This window comes from Tiliqua scincoides, chromosome 6 (assembly GCF_035046505.1).
Source record: "Tiliqua scincoides isolate rTilSci1 chromosome 6, rTilSci1.hap2, whole genome shotgun sequence".
Classification (NCBI taxonomy): Eukaryota; Metazoa; Chordata; class Lepidosauria; order Squamata; family Scincidae; genus Tiliqua; species Tiliqua scincoides.
In genome coordinates, this window is record NC_089826.1 from 6,444,443 (window position 1) to 6,462,253 (window position 17,811).

Sequence of the window (17,811 nt, forward strand, 5' to 3'; positions counted from 1 at the left end):
CACAGGTGACCTGGTTCAGGCCAGAAGTGTCAGCCAGAAATATTTCTGGGAGTTTGATTGTGCCTTGTTGTTTTCAAAGGTTTCCAAATGTACCTCCATTTGCACCCCATGAAACAATCCCCATGTCTTGTGTTTTGTGATTGTCAGTGACAACAGTGGTGTCACTAGGGGTGCAGCTCGCACCGGGTGACACACACACGGGGTGGGGGGGGGGTTTGAGACAACTACTGACCAAAATCTTCAAAATTTTGGTATTTTGGAATAATACCATCATGTTATATTTCAATCAAAGCGTAATTTCGTGCAGAAGGCAAGGAAACAAACCACATTGAAATATCTCCATTCTATCAAAAGTTATAGTCAAAAACCCAACAGGGGTGGGGTGATGGTGAATCACCATGCCCACTGCCTGGGATGTTGCCCCGCCCACTGCATGGGAAGAGGTCCATCATCGTGGTGACGCACCGGCCTCCCCCATGGGTGATGCAAACCTTCGTGAAGCCACTGAGTTACTATCAAGTCGCTCACTCTGCCCAGGACAGCCTGCTGCTGTAGAAGCCAGACTTGGTCCTGAGTTTCACAGGACCAAAACAGATGTACAGATCCAGCGGACTTCTCCGGCGATCAAGGGGTGTGCTGGTGGCCGACTCTGTGTGCCACATTTCAGCTTCCCATGGACTGTATCAGGACCTTGGTTGGCAACCTTCAGTCTCGAAAAACTATGGTATAAGCCTACAGCACCCGGTATTCCCAGGCGGTCTCCCATCCAAGTACTAACCAGGCCTGACCCTGCTTAGCTTCCGAGATCAGATGAGATCAGGCATGTGCAGGGTTACCACCTGTGTAACCCACTTGCAGCCACATTCTGCACCACAGTCCAGTCTGTCTATTTGAATGTGCTCCCGAAAGGCCACGGCTGCAAGCAACTTCAGGAATTTCAAGCAGCTACCGGGGGGGGGGGGAATTTGGGGCTGAAAACATCAGACAGGCAAAGGGTTAAACACTGAGGTCTTGATGCAGACGATCTCCTCACACCTGTAATCTCAAAATAAAGACATCCCTTGACAATGGTGCATTTAGGAGATCCACAGTGTTTAGCTGGTGGCAACACAGGAAAAGGGGCAATTTCAGGGTGCCGGCAGCTAGATACAGTACAGTCTCTCTAAAGTCTTTTAAATATAGAAAAACATAGCAGAGAATTAGCATCATCAGATTTAGTCTCACACTAGAATGGAAAGTGTCCTGTGTGTACCAAAGTGTACTTCTGCAGCAGCTGTAGCCCTGCAGCAGTGTCCCTGAGCTCCTCTGCACTCCTTCAGTGGATCCACAAGCCAAAGAGCTACTGGAGCAGGATCAGTTTCCTCCAAGATTCGACACTGTGGTGAGGAGTGTCAGGGATGCATTCCTCAGCCCCAGCAGGCAGCTAGTCCAGGTGAGACTGGAAAATGTAAGATCCCAGGAATTCTGGGCCCCCTCCTTTGGGTACTTTCCCCCTTTTATGACCCTGGGCCCAGGTACAAATTATTCCCTTTAACCCCACTCCCATGGGTCCAGAGGGCCAGTGTTGTCTCATTCTACATTTCCAAAAAAGAAATCAGTGCATTTCACATTCACGTTCTACCCTAAGAACTGGTCCCCTGGCAATGTGTTTTTCTGTCCCTCCTGCAGCTGTTCCAATCAAGGAAAGCACTCTGAGCATGCCAAGAGTGCCTTTCCTGTTGATGTTTCACTAAAGGAAAGTACTTTGAGGATGTCAAAAGTGCCTTTCCCATAGCTGTTTCAAGGAAAGCACCCTGAGCATGTCAAGAGTGCCTTTCCAGTAGTTGTTCCAAGAAAGAAAAGCCTCCTAAGCCTGTCAAAAGAATGCACCCTGAGCATGATAAGGGTGCCTTTCCTATAGCTGTTCCAATAAAATAAAGCACCCTGAGCATGTCAAGAGTGCCTTTCTTGTAGCTGTTCCAATCAAGGAAAGCACCCTGAGCACGTCAAGAGTGCTTTTCGGTTGTTCCAATCAAGGAAAGCACCCTGAGCGGGTCAAGACTGCCTTTCCTGTAGCTCTTCCCTAAAGGAAAGCCTCCTGAGCATGTCAAAAGAATGCACCCTGAGCATGACAAGGGTGCCTTTCCAGTAGTTGTTCCAAGAAAGTCTCCTGAGCATGTCAAAAGAGTGCACCCTGAGCATGACAAGGGTGCCTTTGCTGTAGCTGTTCCAATAAAATAAAGCACCCTGAGCATGTCAAGAGTGCCTTTCGGCTGTTCCAATCAAGGAAAGCGCCCCGAGCAGGTGAAGACCGCCTTTCCTGTAGCTGAGCCCCTCAAGCACTCTGAGCATGTCAAGAGCGCCCTTGCTGCTGTGCGGCCTGGAGGCGGCTCGATCGCGCCCCCCAAGGAGCGACGCGGGGGGGGGGCGCTGCAGGGGCGCCGGAGCGGCCGAAGGGGGCTGCCTGACGTCGTGCTGCCCGGAGAGGTGGAGCGTGGCGGGGAGGCGGACACCGGCGGCGGCAGGCTTCTTAAGGAGCCGGGCAGGTGCGGGGCTCGCAGGAGGGCTGCCCGCCGCCGACCTCCGGGAGGAGTCGCCCCCTCGCCCGCCCCCGCCTCCTCCTCCCGCCCGCCCGCGCTTTCTCCGCCCCCGATCCGCAGCGCGCCCGCCCGCCCGCCAGAGAGCGCGGGGAGCCGGTCCCTTGCAGCTGGGCTCACCGGTGCCTCGCAGGGTCCTGGCCCCAGACGCCCCCGGGATGCTGCTGCCGCCCCTCTGCCTCCTCGCAGCAGCCGCGCTCCTGCAGCCCGGCAGCCCGGCGGACGCGCAGGTAAGTGGCCCGCGGCAGGCGGGGGCGTAGCTGGCGGGGGGCCGCGGCGCCAGGTCCTGAAGGGAGCCTCCCCGCGGCGTGCGAGGGAGGCGCCCTCCAAGGGCTTTGCAACCTCCCCCCGGGAATGGCTCCCTCCCAGACTTAGTGCTTTGCCCCCCCTCTAGCTACGCCACTGGCCACACACGCCTCCGTTTTGCTCCCCCAGCTTGGAATGGCTCTGAAGGGTAAGGCGCCCCTTGCAAGCTATGGGGAGGCTCCTTGCAAGACTTAGTACTTTGCAAACCCCCCCCCCCCGTCTGGAATAGCTGCATAGGGGCCCCTTGCACGTTGCAATGAGGCTCCCTGCAACACTTAGTGCTTTGCCCCCCTCTAGCTACGCCACTGACAGCCAGTGAGAGCCCAGAGCTCCACACATGCCTCCCTTTCTCCTCCAGCCTGACTGACCACCTTCCTTCCTTCCTGGCTTGCTTAAGAAATTGTGACTTTCTTGGAATGGGGGGGGTGACGGGGAAAAGACAGCCCCCCCAATGAAACATCCTCCTGGGTGCCAGTGGCATAGCTAGAGGGGGGCAAAGCACTAAGTTTTGCAGAGAGTGTCACTGCAGAGTGCAAATGTCTCCTCTGTTTTGCTCCCCCCCAATGACTCTGAAGGTAGGGTCCCTTTTGAAGCTCCCTGCAAAACTTCGTGCTTTGCCCCCCTCTAGATACACCACTGGCAGCCGGCGAGAGCCCAGAGCTCCACACGCACCCGCTTCCTCCTCCAGCCTAGGTTGCCACCTTCCTTCCTTCAGATCTGGAATCAATTGCTTAAGAAACCCTTGCTTTCTTGGAACAAGGGAGGTGATGGGGAGAAGACAGCGTGCCCCCCCCCCAAATCCTTCCTCCTTGGTGCTGTACAAAAAAAATCACTATCCCCCCCCCTCCCTGGATTTGCCTGTGTGATGATGATGATCTGCTTGGCTCCTGCATGGAAATTACTCGGCAGAGGCAGCCCAGCACTGCCTTAAGGTTTTAATTTGCAGAGTAATAGAAGAACTTTATTCCTGTCCAACTTTCCCTTTTGCTAACATGGCTTTTCTTTCTGGTAATGGGCTGGCTTGCCGGAGAGGGAAGATTGAATGGCAGGATTAAGGGAATCTGCTCAGCAAGGTTTTTTTGCTGCGAGTCTCTCGCACAAGGACTGCGGTTGGTGGGCACTGAATGAACAGCTTGCTGACTTCATTTGGTTGCAGGTTAAGGGGGATGCTCTTGTTATATCTTCAAGAGCATTTAAATAGTGAATTGGAACCCCCTTCCCCCTGCCATAGGATGTCAAGAATCTTTATTGCATTATTGGTTCTCCAATGTTTTTGCACCAGGACCCACTTCTTAGAATAACAGTCTATCAGGACCCACTGGAAGTGATGTCATTAATCTGGAAGTGATGTCATGGCTGCAAGTGACATCATCCATTTAGGCTTCGAACTTAAGGGATGATCAGCCAAAGGTCCCATTACCCAGTGTGCTTGTGCTGCTATTTTGCATGGCTCAGAACTCAAACAGTCTAGCTCGGACGTCAAACTAGAGCACAAACTTGGATCTTTCTCCCCTCAGCTCTCCCCCCTTTCTAGTGTCATCATCCTACCTCTTCAAGGCAAAGCACCCTGCCTTCCCACCCACCCCCTCAGAGCCCAGAAGCTCTGTATTTTCAATGGCAGCTGAGCAAAGTGTTACAAGACCCACCTGAAATTGGCTCACAACCCACCCAGTGGGTCCTGACTCACAGTTTGAGAAACACTGTTACTTCTAGTTAGAACTTCAAGGCCTCGTACAGAGGGGAATTATGCACAGGATGGATAGACTGGATAGAGAGGTGTTCTTTTCCCTCTCACTCAACACCAGAACCTGGGAACTCCCACTAAAATTGGTGTTGGGAGAGTTAGGATAGGCAAAAGAAAATATTTTGTTACCTAGCATGTAGTTAGTCTCTGGAACTCCTTGCCACAGGATGTGGTGATGGCATCAGGCCTGGATGCCTTTCAAAGGTGACTGGACAAGTTTCTGGAGGAAAAGTCCATCATGGGTTACAAGCCATGATGTGTACGTGCAACCTCCTGTTTTCAGAAGTGGGCTATGTCAGAATGCCAGATGCAAGGGAGGGCAGTAGGATGCAGGTCTCTTGTTATCTGGTGTGCTCCCTGGGGCATTTGGTGGGTCACTGTGAGAGACAGGAAGCTGGACTAGATGGGCCTATGGCCTGATCCAGTAGGGCTGTTACGTTTTTATGTTCTTATGGGAACTGCAGACGCCTTTTGTCGGCTTGTAGCAGGGTTTGTACAAGAATTTACTAGTGGAGCATGCCTTTGATTGTAGCAATGCAGCCCATCTTCTCTAATAGGTGAGCTTCTTGCAGCTGGCCAGGGCACACCAGTTGTTTTAAAAGGTGGATTTCACACCATCACATAGAGGTGTAAATTTGAAAGCAGCCCTCTCCCCAGGTTACAAAGGAATCTGAATTTGAGGCAAATGCTCCAGGGAAAACATCAGGCTTCTCTGGAAATGAGAATGGATGTTTGTCCCTAAGGCAATGGTTCTCACTCTTTTAGCACTGGGACTCATTTTTTAGAATGAGAATCTGTCAGGACCCACCAGAAGTGATGTCATGACCGCAAGTGACATCATCAAGCAGGAAAATTTTTAGCAATCCTAGGCTACAATCCTACCCACACTTACCCAGGAGTTAAGTCCCATTTATTATCATTGTTAAAAGCATCTTCATAGAGGCCAATTAAAAGTACAGATCTGTGACGTTTTCCTAAATGCAGGCGCATACCTTGGTAGCATTAAGTCTGATATTAAAAATAAAATATTGAAACGAAGGGTGATCCGCCTGAAATTGGCTTGTGACCCACCTAGTGGGTCCTGACCCACAGTTTGAGAAACATCGCCCTAAGGTCACCTATGGACGGACTTGACACTAGGTGAGTCAGAAGCACTCTTGTTTGAAACTGGGATGGCGCAGGATGGACCAGCTGCTTGACTCTTTCATAAAGCATTTTGGAGTATTTTCCCAGCATTCCTCTTCCCTCTGATTGGGAAGCATGATTGAAAACTTGCAGTCCGATTTTCCTTTCCCCCTTGTACTTCCGTAACTGCCCCTTGCCTGCCCCCCCCATGGCAAGGGCAGCCACAGGAAGGCGCAACCAGCAGAAGACTTACCCATCTTGAGAAGAACCACAGGAAGCGCTGTTGGTGCTGGCAAAGGCGATTTATTGTGGTCAAGTATTTCACATTAATTGGGACCCAGTTACGTCGCTGGGCCCTGAGCCCCTCGGGTAGGCTTTGCTCCCAGATCAGAAGTCCATAATTTCTCCTGCTCTGCCAGCCAAAGTAAGCATCAGTCCAAGATGGGGGGGGGGGTGTCAGAAGGCTGAAAAGGTGTGGGTCAGCCAGAGCTGCGGCAATGCTGCCCCTCAAGCGGCAGATACCACTCAGGCTCTTGGTCCACTTGGAGATTGGCTGGAGGAAGGTGGGCTGGTGCCCTGCCCCTAGAGCTCCACAGCTAGGTTCTTCTGGAGTGGCCTGCACCCTTATTCAGGACTGCCTCTTGCCCCCCAAGCTGGTCCCAGGATGCTCTGCTTCTGGTCCAAGTAGTTGGGCTATTCTGCCCCCCAGGGGCTAGTGACTGTAGGGCCTGATCCCCTATAGGGGTGGAGGCCCCTTCCTTGACTGATAGGTGACTCTAGTCCAGCCCCTCCAAGGACAGGCTCAGGTAAGGGCCAGGCCAGGGGTTCACCAAGGCTCACTCAGGCCATTTCCCAGGAGCCCAGACCCCATGAGAAACCTCTCCCTCTGCTTGCTGGACTACTTATGAACCCAGCAGCCAGTCCAGAGGTCTCCACCTGTCATCAGCCACAGGTGTTGAGAGCTCTCAGGTCCTACTTCCTGCCTGGGGGCTGAATCCTGGCAGTACTTATACCCTACTCTACTACCTCCTGAGGGTGCCTGCGCTGTTGGAGCCGACCCCGGGCGACACCCCTCTTTCGTGGAATGTGGTTTTTTTTTTGGGGGGGGGGATTTCATTCAAGAACAAAAGCTCTTCCTTCCACTTTTCACAATCTCCATCCTCTTCTCGTGATCTCTTTATTTCAGTGTGGAAGCTCACTGATTGTACATTGAGTGAAGAGCTCCCATTATGCACACTTATGTCTTAGGATGGAGAAGCTTCCTTTGAGGTATCTGGTGTGCTCCCTGGCGCATTTGCTGGGCCGCTGTGAGATGCAGGAAGCTGAACTAGATGGGCCTATGGCCTGATCCAGTGGGGCTGTTCTTATGTTCTTAACTACAATTCCCAGGAAGCCTTGCAGGTCTCTTGTTATCTGGTGTGCTCCCTGGCGCATTTGCTGGGCCACTGTGAGATGCAGGAAGCTGGACTAGATGGGCCTATGGCCTGATCCAGTGGGGCTGTTCTTATGCTCCCTGGGCATTTACTGGGCCGCTGTGAGATACAGGAAGCTGGACTGGATGGGCCTATGGCCTGATCCAGTGGGGCTGTTCTTATGTTCTTTTTGAAAAGATTGAATGGTGATGGTGGGGCGTTCCTTGGTTCAGTTCTTACTTTGGATTCTGTTTGTTGCTTCATCTCGTTGCTTCATCCCATGTGAAGCATATTTGCTGTTGCTGTGTTGTGTTGCTGAATCATATTTGCATATAAGTAGACACAACAGTTCTGAAGCCATAAGTACGTTTCCTTTTAGACAGTACAGATAGATTGTAAAGAGACATTCCTGGTCTTAGAGGCAAGTTGATTTCACACCCTCATTTTCCAGGACATGTCCTCTTTTTTTAGCCTTGTGTCCTGGAAAAGAACTTAAATGTCCTCCTTTTCCTTGTGAGCAGCCCCTACAGACAGTGCATAACCTTCTTGTAATTAATAAATTATATGTAATATAGTTTTTTAAATTTACTTATACATAATATAGTGTCTCACCACACAAAATCAGTATATGAGTGTTTTTAGCTTTTATTTTGACACATCCTACATTTTTCTTGGTTGTCCTACATTTTGGGATGCCTTGTCCTCTTTTTATGGTGATGATGACATCTGGTCACCCTGCTTAGAAGTGGCACTTCCATTTGAGTGAAAGAAAAGGAAATATTGCTTTTAAGATAATACATGCCATTATGTGACAGTTTTATAAAGAAGAATATGTTTTTGAAAAAAAAAAATGGATGCCCTCTTGATCTAACCTTTCTAGTCCATTGTTCCTCAAACTTTTAGCACTGGGACTCACTTTTTAGAATGAGAATCTGTCAGGACCCATCAGAAAGTGATGTCATCAAGCAGGAAAATTTTTAACAATCCTAGGCTGCAATCCTACCCAGACTTACCCAGGATAAGTCCCATTTAACTATCACTGTTAAAAGCATTTACAGAGTAGCCTGTTCAAAGTACAGGTCTGTAACATTTTCTCAATGCAGTCATATGCCATGGTAGCAACAAGTCTAATATATTAAAAAATAAAATACTGAAATGAGTGGGGACCCACCTGAAATTGCTACGTGACTCACAGTTTGAGAAACACTCTTCTAATCTATCAAAGAACCTTTCTAGTCTATCAATTGTTTAAAATCATTGTTGCTCCATCTATGATGCTTCTCAGAGAATGAGAAGACAAGTTCTTGCTTCAAGTGCATGCCGCCTAGATCAGCGGTTTTCAGTGTTTTTCTTTTCATGGCACACTGACCTCCACAGTCTTCTCAATGGTCCTTGCCTCTTGTGATGTCATTTCCAGCTTCCAGGGGACTTGGTCTAGATTCTGCAGCTCTGTTTCTAGGTCAACTGTCTGTGGTAATGAATGGTTGTGCGCTGTGCTGGCAGAAGGAAGGACGGACAATTCTTTACTGCAGAAGTTGCCCTAGAAACAGAGCCGCAGAACCCAGAAAATTTTTCAGGGATTTACTGCTGTGCTCCAAACCCCTGTGGCACACCAGTTTGCAGAGCTTTTGTGGCACACCAGTGGCACACTTGATGAAAATCGCTGGTCCAAGAAGGCAGGACAGGCAGAGAAATAAAGGTAGGGATAAACAGGTTAAGAATGTGTCATAGGTTCAGTCCTGTGCACTTAAACCTAGTTACAGTAGGATACCGTATAGGGACTCGAATTACGCACTGTGCTGAAAATGTGCGTTGGCCCATTTTGTAATGTTTTTGTTTATAAAGAGTCTGGGGGGGCGGCAGAAAAAATACAGCAAAACTGTGGTAGGAACAGATACCATCTTGAATAGATCTAGAATAAATCATTATCTATTTCCTGCACTATGGGTTGATTGCAAGGCATGGAAATAGGTGTGAGAGGCAATCATTTTCTTACAATTGAAGGCGATCTGACAGTGCCATTATTGCTTGTGGTGCTTGCAAATTTCTTTTGTGATCAAACAGATTTGGCAGGTGTTCTTTTTTTTAAGTCACAAGATTTTTTTTGACCTATAAAACCTGCATAACCTTTTTGCTCAGAGGTTAATCTAATTGTGCCATCTTTCTCTGGGACCTCAGGGCAGGGGGAAAAAAAAGAGGTTTCTTTTTACTTCCATTTCCCTGGCATTGTGTCCCCGGAGAGCTGTGGGCCTGCATGTTTGCTTGTGCCTTACGCCCTCCATCTCTCAGGAATTGAAGGTTTCATTAGCTTTTTAAAGGTATTTCTGCAGCCACCAGACACTATTTTTTTGGCACAGCGGTGCAACATTATAGAATGGCCCATTCAGAAATCTGGGTTTATTAGTTCAAGCTGTTTTTGTGAAACTCATTATTTATGGAGTCTTATTAGTGCATCAGGGAACAGCTGTTGATTCACTTAAGGGCAGTGCCACTCCTGGATGCAGAAGGTGGGGGAGGAGGGAGCAGTGGAGGGCAAGCTGGGGAGAACGGTCTAGTAGTGTGTCCTTCACAGAACTGTCAGCTTATCACAGACATGATAGTTCAAATGGAACCTCCATGTATAGAGGCAGTCAACCTTCGAATACTAGTTGCTAGGAATGATCAATAGACCATCACCTTCATACCTTGTGTCTCAGGAGTGTTCGATTGGCCACTGTTGGACTTGGAATGATGGATCACACCAACCTGTTCTAAAGTTCTTGGATCAAACAGTTTTGCAATTTTTTTTTCTGGAAACATACATTAGATACATTTAACAATAGTTCAGAAGGGAATTGACATGTGTGCAACGTGTGACCCTGTTAACCAGGCAAAGAGGAGCCTTTTAAAGTGGGGTCCTCTTATATTTAGCAGGGGGAGATGTCCCTTTTTCATCCTAGCGTGTGACATCTTTTGCAGTGGCTCTCATTGCTGGTCTCTCCTCCATCTCTTTTTCCCTACTGCGAGCCCTTTGGGGACAGGGAGCAATTTATCGATTTATTTTGCTTTGTAAACCACTTTTGGTGAACTACTTTTTGTTGAAAAGCAAGTCTATAAATATTCATAATAATTATTATTTTCTCTTTCCAGGCAGTTAAAGAAGACAGTATTCACAAAGGTAAGATCATTAGGTTGTACCTTATTTGTTCTTGCCAGGAAAATGGGTGTTAAGTGAATCGTGAGTAGTCAGGTAAGCTGCTGCCATTATAATCTTCAACAGGATGAGCACAGCTGGCCCTCGACAGCATGGATCTGGTGAACTTCACACAGTATTGTCTGCTGTGACAATACTCTCAGGGAGAGGATTCTCTTCTCAACTGATCATTTTCATTGGCAATATCTGGGGTTGAATCTGAGCTACAGCCTTTTGGGGACTTAAAGTTTGGGGAAAAAGGCAACTAGGAGGTGTTATGATGGAGGCTTATAAAATGATGCATGGTCTAGCGAAAAATTGATAGAATTATTTCTCCCTGTCCTTCAAGAGCAGAACTCTTGTGTCACCCAAAGCAATTGGTTGGCAGTAGACTCAAGAGAGGTGAAAACAAGCTCTTCTTCACACAACACATAATAAATGTGTGGAATTCATCTTCCTGGGATGTGGTGGTGGCCCCTGACGTAGATGGATTTCAGTCTCTCCAAACCATGACTATGTGTGAAGCCAGTTTCAAACTGTTTTATATCCAGGTTTGGAAGCTAGAATGATACCACAGTTCTGATAAGTGCAGAGCTGTGGTTTCAGGAAACCAGAATTCCCAATCCTGCAAGCGGAAGTAAGAAAGGAGGAGAGCATGTGCTCCCAGAATTCTCTAGGGCTCGTTCCTGTAATAGGAACCCAATGTTTCCCCTTGTCTCTGATTGGAACCTGTGTACGTCTCTGTTAACTAAAAATAAATAACTCCCTTAATTCAGGTTCTGAAATCACTAGAGGTCTTTGTCCAATTTTCACCCATCTCCTTAACCGGATTTGCACATCACTAATGCATGACAGCATCCCTTCTTAGTCTCTTGGAGTGAATCCTGCTCTTTGCAACCAGCTGGGGCACTGGCTAAGAGTTGGCTCTTTTAAGTCATTGATGTACCACAAATGAGTAATACACAGGTGTGTGTGGGCAGACAGACTAGTGGAAATGCCTGTGGGACTGTAACAAATCTCCTACAACCGTTTCTTAATTTTCCCATGTGTGCGAAAGAGGTATCATTTTTTTTCTGCACAGCAGGGAAAAGTTACTGCAAAGTCCTTAATTTGCATTTACTCAGTGCTTGCCAACTGTAAACCTTATCACCTTACTAAAAAGATGGATTGCCAAGTCAGCTAGTCCTTGGAAGATAAATCTTCAGGGTCTTTGACCCTTTAATATGTTGGTTTAAACCAGTTCCATGAGTCCTCTTGCAAGCAAAGCTTACCTCCCAACTACTTAAAAAAGTTTCCTTGGAACTTGACCATCTCTTCTTCCACCTTTTGACCTCCCTCTGCTTAATGGACCAGCTCCATATATTCTCAGGTCACTTCCCATAACCAGAGTGCTGTTTTCTTAAGCATGGATATAGAAAAGGGGTGACGGGTTGAGAGCTTATAGACCACGTGGCTTGAAAAAGAGAATAAAGATATTCATGGAGGTCAAGTGTTGGCCATGATAGCTGAAGGAAACCTCCTTGTTCAGAGCTGGCAAGAGAATGGGTGGTGCTGAGGTGCTGTGCTGTGTCAGGAGAAGGCTAGTGCTGAGAGGAGAGGGAATAGTTCAGTCCTCAGTATTTAAAGGACTTTGGGCAGCAGGGCTAAGAACAGCTGCCTTGCCAAGGTAATATTGTGGCAGACCCATCACCTGACTATGTCAGACAGTTACAGGTGATCAGATCCAGTCCCAAAAGCAGGTTCCCCCCTCCCCCAGGGCCAAGTTAATCTTGGTGTTTTATCAAGTTTTCTCATTGTTTTATCTTGGATGAGAAAGGAAAATGTATTCAGGTTGTAGGCAGACTCCGAATCAGTATTGAATAAAATGGAATTGTTTGTGCACTGACTGACTTTATCTTAGGGCATCCCACTTGGAGTGGAGCGTTCTCGTTTACATTGGAGCGATTGGTGACATTGTTGGGTGACTCTATAATCCTGCCTCTTTGGCTCAGTGGCACCTGCATTCACTGCCACCTAAAGAAAGGAAGAATGGGATGGTTTGACAAACTTTGCCCGGACTGGCACTGACCTGGCACCAGTGCTGACCTGGTGCTGAATGTCACGGGGATGCCTTATGGCACGTTTGTGACACTCAGTGCCAGCAGAGGTCCAGCACTAAGGGTTCAGGATGGGACCCTTCCTCCCAGATAAGTGTGCAAGGGATTGTGGCCTCAGTTTATTCACTTTTCTTTAGAAAGGAGAATATAGTCAAGGCAAGGGGGCTAACAAAACATTTGAAAAAGCAACCTAACAGCACTTATATCCACTGATGAAAATGAAAACACATTTCCTGTGCAACTTTTCAAAGGCAGCATGTGGAGAAGAGCACTATCTTAACTGACTTTGTGGAAGCAAACAGTGCGGAGCCAGGTGTATCTCTTTGGGGATGTTTTTCAGTAGTGTCAGTGCCAAAGCTGAAAAGATCCTGCCCATCATGGATGCCCACTGCCATTCCAATGGCAAGGAAACTCAAAAGTGGGTCTCAGTAACATAATGGAAGTCATGGCAGGTTCCTATGTAGGGCTTTATAGTGGTTAAAATTGGCACCTTGATTTGAACCTACAAACAAAGATGATAGATCTGTGCCCCAAAGGGGTTTCCAGTCCAAAATAAACCTATATGTATTAAGGCATATGTGCCTTGACCACAGCTGCGATACAAGGACATCTACAGGATGGATCTGAAGGCCTTAGGAGTGGACCTCAGCAGGTGGGAAACCCTGGCCTCTGAGCTGCCCGCTTGGAGGCAGGCTGTGCAGCATGGCCTTTCCCAGTTTGAAGAGACACTTGGCCAACAGTCTGAGGCTAAGAGGCAAAGAAGGAAGGCCCATAGCCAGGGAGACAGACCAGGGACAGACTGCACTTGCTCCCGGTGTGGAAGGGATTGTCACTCCCGAATTGGCCTTTTCAGCTGCACTAGAGGCTGTTCCAGAACCACCTTTCAGAGCGCGATACCAGAGTCTTTTGAGACTGAAGGTTGCCAACAACATATGCGCCTGTCTTTAGACTAGCTTCTGGAGAACAAAGCACTCTGCAAAATGAGATAATTTGGCCTTCCCTGGTTACAGAATGCAGGCTGTGAATTGTGAAATTGCATCTCTCCTGCTCATGTGTATTTTAAAGCACAGAGTCATTCTCATGCATCATCAGATGACATCTTCCTAACAATAGAAATACTTTTAGCTGTTGCCGGTTAGGAAAAAAAATATTGCTGATGTGTGGCTAGTTCATGCTGCAAAGACTTCTTGGCTCAGGTCTCTTGGAATCTCTGCTCTAGAATTCCACACACCATGTGAGCCAGGAGGTGGTAGACCACTGATAACTCTGATGAGTTTCTGACAAGAATTTGGCTTTCAAACTTAGCAGAGTGTCACTGGCTGGCTGCCTTCAGGAGAGGCTGTTTAAGATCATGCGTCTCCCCATTGGTATAAACCAGAAGTACTAGGGCCGGTGGCATAGCTAGAGGGGGTGCAAAGCAGTGAGTTTTGCAGGGAGCCTCACCACAGCGTGCATGTCTCCATTTTGCTCCCCCTTGCTCGGAATGGCTTAGAGGGGGAGACCTCCTCTAGCTTCGCCACTGACTGGGCCAATGAAGGAGCCCTTCTGTAGTTCTGAATCAACTGAATGACCTCAATCAACTTGAGTGATCCTTTGGGATCCTGTCACAGTGATCACAGTGATCAAGGCATGCACTGCATCCTGCAGGGGAGAGGCAGTCATGGAGGACTCCACAAGGTAAGGGAGCATTTGTTCCTTAGCTTGTGGCTGCATCAACACTGGAAAGTTGGATAGGACTGGTCCCTTTATCGCACAGTGGCCCATCAGATGCTTCAGGGAACACTCAAGACAATATGATATCTGTATCTTGTTGTCACTCCCTTGCATCTTGGCTAATAGCACACTCCTGTATACATGTCATTAGAAGCAATGTTACTTACTCCCCAGGTGCGTTTACACTATTAGCAGAGGGTTGCAGTCTCAGTTCTCTCTATTCTTTCAAAGACCCAGTGGTGTCAAAGAGATAAAATTCTGGTCTTTAATGCGGTATAATTATTGGCTTCTCAGTACTCTTCAAAGGCAAGCTAAGAAGACACTGCTTGTATAGCCATGACTTTGGAGGAACACATATATCCTCCTCTCACCACTTTAAATATTTTAGGTGTAATTCCTAAAGAAGCTCAACTGAACTTGGCAGGATTTACTCTTTGGGGTTAGGTGCCAGACTTAAGGGGGCAATCCTAACCCACTTTCCAGCGCTGACATAAGGGCAATGCAACTCCAAGGTAAGGGGACAAAGATTGCCTAACCTTAAGAAGGCCTCCGTGACTGCCCCCCAAGTGCAGGATGCAGCATATGCCCCACTGGCCCAGCTATGTCAGTGCTGGAAAGTTGGTTAGGATTGCGCTCTAAGTGCCTGTGAGGTGGCTTAAGTTGCTTGTGGATCCCTGCCCGAGGTTACTGTCTGATTAAAGAGGGAAAGGCTTGCTCTCAATTGGGGTATTTCAGGCATTTTTGGAAGTGACACTAAAAAACAGACTTGAGTCTGGAATGGAAATCATTTGCAACCATTGTCAGTGCACAATAGAAAGCCGAAAAGGCCAGCTTTAAATCTAGTACACGCTTGTAGACTGGAGGACGCTAACCTTTTTGGCAAGCAGCACACAAGAGAAGTTCAAGGCATGTAACTGTACCCGTCTGGTACGCAGTACAGTACACAAGCAGCCTTTCCATCCCTTGGGTCATTTTGCCTCTAAGCTGTTGAGCCAGGAAACAAGTAACAGTGTAGTACTGGGAAGGCAGGCGGGTTTGTTGAGCTGACTCTGCTACATGCTGCTGTCTAGGTATGCTTCCAAAACCTTTGGCTTATGCCAGTTGTAGCAACATTGCCATTGTACAAATCGATGGTAAGGCCACACATGGAGTACTGTGTCCAGTTTGAGTCGCCACATCTCAAAAAGGATATAGTGGAAATAGGACAGGTATAGAGAAGACCAACCAAAATGATTACCGGGCTGGGACATCTCCCTTATGAGGAAAGGCTACAGTGTTTGGGGCTCTTCAGTCTGGAAAAAAGGTACCAGGGGGAGGGGAACATGACTGAGATGTACAAAATTATTCAGGGGATGGATAGAGTGGATAGAGAGATGCTCTTTTCCCTCTCACATAACACCAGAACCAGGGAACACCTAGTAAAATTGAGTGTCGGGAGAGTTAGAACAGACAAAAGGAAATATTTCTTTACCCAGCAAAGTTAGTAGTTAGTCTGTGTTAGTTAGTAGTTAGTCTGTAGTTAGTTTGTGGAACTCCTTGCCACAGAACGTCAGCCTACAAAAGAGACGCCTGAGGGGGGACATGATAGAGACATATAAAATTATGCAGGGGATGGACAGAGTGGATAGGGAGATGCTCTTTACACTCTCACATAACACCAGAACCAGGGGACATCCACTAAAATTGAGTGTTGGGAGAGTTAGAACAGACAAGAGAAAATATTTCTTTACTCAGCGTGTGGTTGGTCTGTGGAACTCCTTGCCACAGGATGTGGTGATGGCGTCTGGCCTGGACGCCTTTAAAAGGGGATTGGACAAGTTTCTGGAGGAAAAATTCATTTTGGTTTACAAGCCATGATGTGCATGTACAACCTCCTGATTTTAGAAGTGGGCTATGTCAGAAGGCCAGATGCAAGGGAGGGCACCAGGATGAGGTCTCTTGTTATCTGGTGTGCTCCCTGGGGCACTGATCCAGTGGGCCTGATCCAGTGGGGCTGTTCTTATGTTCTTATGATGGCATCTGGCCTAGATGCCTATAAAAGGGGATTGAACAGCTTCTGGAGGAAAAGTCCACCATAGCTTACAAGCCGTGATGGGTGTGTGCAACTTTCTGATTTTAGAAGTAGGCAACCTCAGAAGGTCAGATGCAAGGGAGGGCACCAGGATGCAGGTCTCTTGCTACCTTGTGTACTCTCTGAGGCATCTGTTGGGGCACTGTGAGATACAGGAAGCTGATGCACCTTTGGCCTGATCCAGCAGGGCTCTTCTTTTGTTCTTATGTAACAGTACTGCAGGTTGGCCACTCATCTTCTATCCAGTGGGAAATACAGAAAAACTTGACTAAAGTAAGCCTTTGGAAAGCAACTTTATTTAAGGTGGCTCCCTTGAATAGTATTACTATACTTTGCATTTCGACTGAGCAAACCAAATATTTATATCTATGCAAGCCGGGTTCAAACATATTTTCTCCAAAGTAAATGCTGTTGCATTCAGTGTGATTTTCCTCCCAAATAAGCAAGCACAGAATTGCAGCTGGCTTCAGGTCTCCAGGTTTCCCGATTGTGTCTCATTTGCCTGCCTTTCTTACTATTTCACCTTGAGTGCAATACTTTGAAATGCACTTTCAAAGTGCAGACAAGGAAACTAACCATACATCTCAATTAGCTCTAATAAGGTAGAGAAGATCAACTTGTGTGGTCCACCAGCAGCCCTGATGCCTTGATTTTGTTTAAACTTCTTTTTGTCCCCTCTGGGAATCCTGCTAAACACACTTTTTCTTACAAATGCCTGCCTCCTTTTAACCTAATTATATGTTTTGGATCATTTCCTGCAAGGATACGATGTGCTTTCTTCAATGCTTCTTTAACAATATAACCGTTTTGCAAGCGTAGCAGAAATTTGGAGATGGAAAAACAAAACGAGAGCAATTTTTAAAATTCCTTATGTTGCAGTCTTCGGCACTGACTTGGACGTTGTGTTGGAATCGATGGAACTGGCTTCCAAGTTTTAAGACCTGTGTGTCAGCATTTCATCCGTATCTTCCCCCCCTTTTAAAAAATCATTATTAACAGTGCTTCCAATTAGCTAAGCAGGATGTTCATGAAAATGGATGGTGGGGGGGGAGAGGATGAAGAGAAGAAGATTCTTTTCCACTGCCAGCAGATGGAATTGCATTTCTAAAGACCATAGACTCTGGAAAAAAGGATGAAGACAGTTAATTGAGGAGTTTGGAAGTCTGCAGTGTTTAAGCCTGTCACATTTAATGTTAATTGAAGCCTTAAAAAAAATATCTTCCCCCTCTGCATTTATAGACCTTGGAAAGGCCTCTGCTGACTGCAGACAATTCTGTGAGTGTATCTCAATTCAGCTGATTTATCTCTTTTGATCAGCACAATTGCTTCCTTGCCTCCCCCCAACCCCATGCTGAAATCGGGAAAAATTACTACAAGGCTTCTGAAAAATGACCACATGGCTTCTGGCATAGTGCTGGAGATGAAATCTAGCACCATTTTAAATGGGACCATCTGTATGGTGTGTTCTTGCTTCCTAAGTCCAGTATACGAATATATTTAGGGGCATCTAACCATGTCATGGCAGTACTGGTGAACTGCCCCAGTTGGGGATGGGGTGTAGCTCAGTAGAGAAGCACCAACTTTACACATAGAGGG

General features: G+C 47.4%; 1 protein-coding gene and 1 pseudogene across 1 annotated transcript in view; one reads left to right on the top strand and one right to left on the bottom strand.

Moving 5' to 3' along the window:
- Window positions 1-729: 729 nt before the first annotated feature.
- Window positions 730-849, bottom strand: LOC136656645 (5S ribosomal RNA; annotated as a pseudogene).
- A 1,480-nt stretch (window positions 850-2,329) lies between these two features.
- Window positions 2,330-17,811, top strand: part of ADAMTS3 (ADAM metallopeptidase with thrombospondin type 1 motif 3) — a 138,493-nt gene continuing 123,011 nt past the window's right edge. Inside the window, exons 1-2 of the mRNA XM_066632265.1 lie at window positions 2,330-2,806; window positions 10,293-10,320. Coding sequence (XP_066488362.1) covers window positions 2,330-2,806; window positions 10,293-10,320 — 505 coding nt within the window. The remainder of the gene's footprint in view (window positions 2,807-10,292; window positions 10,321-17,811) is intronic.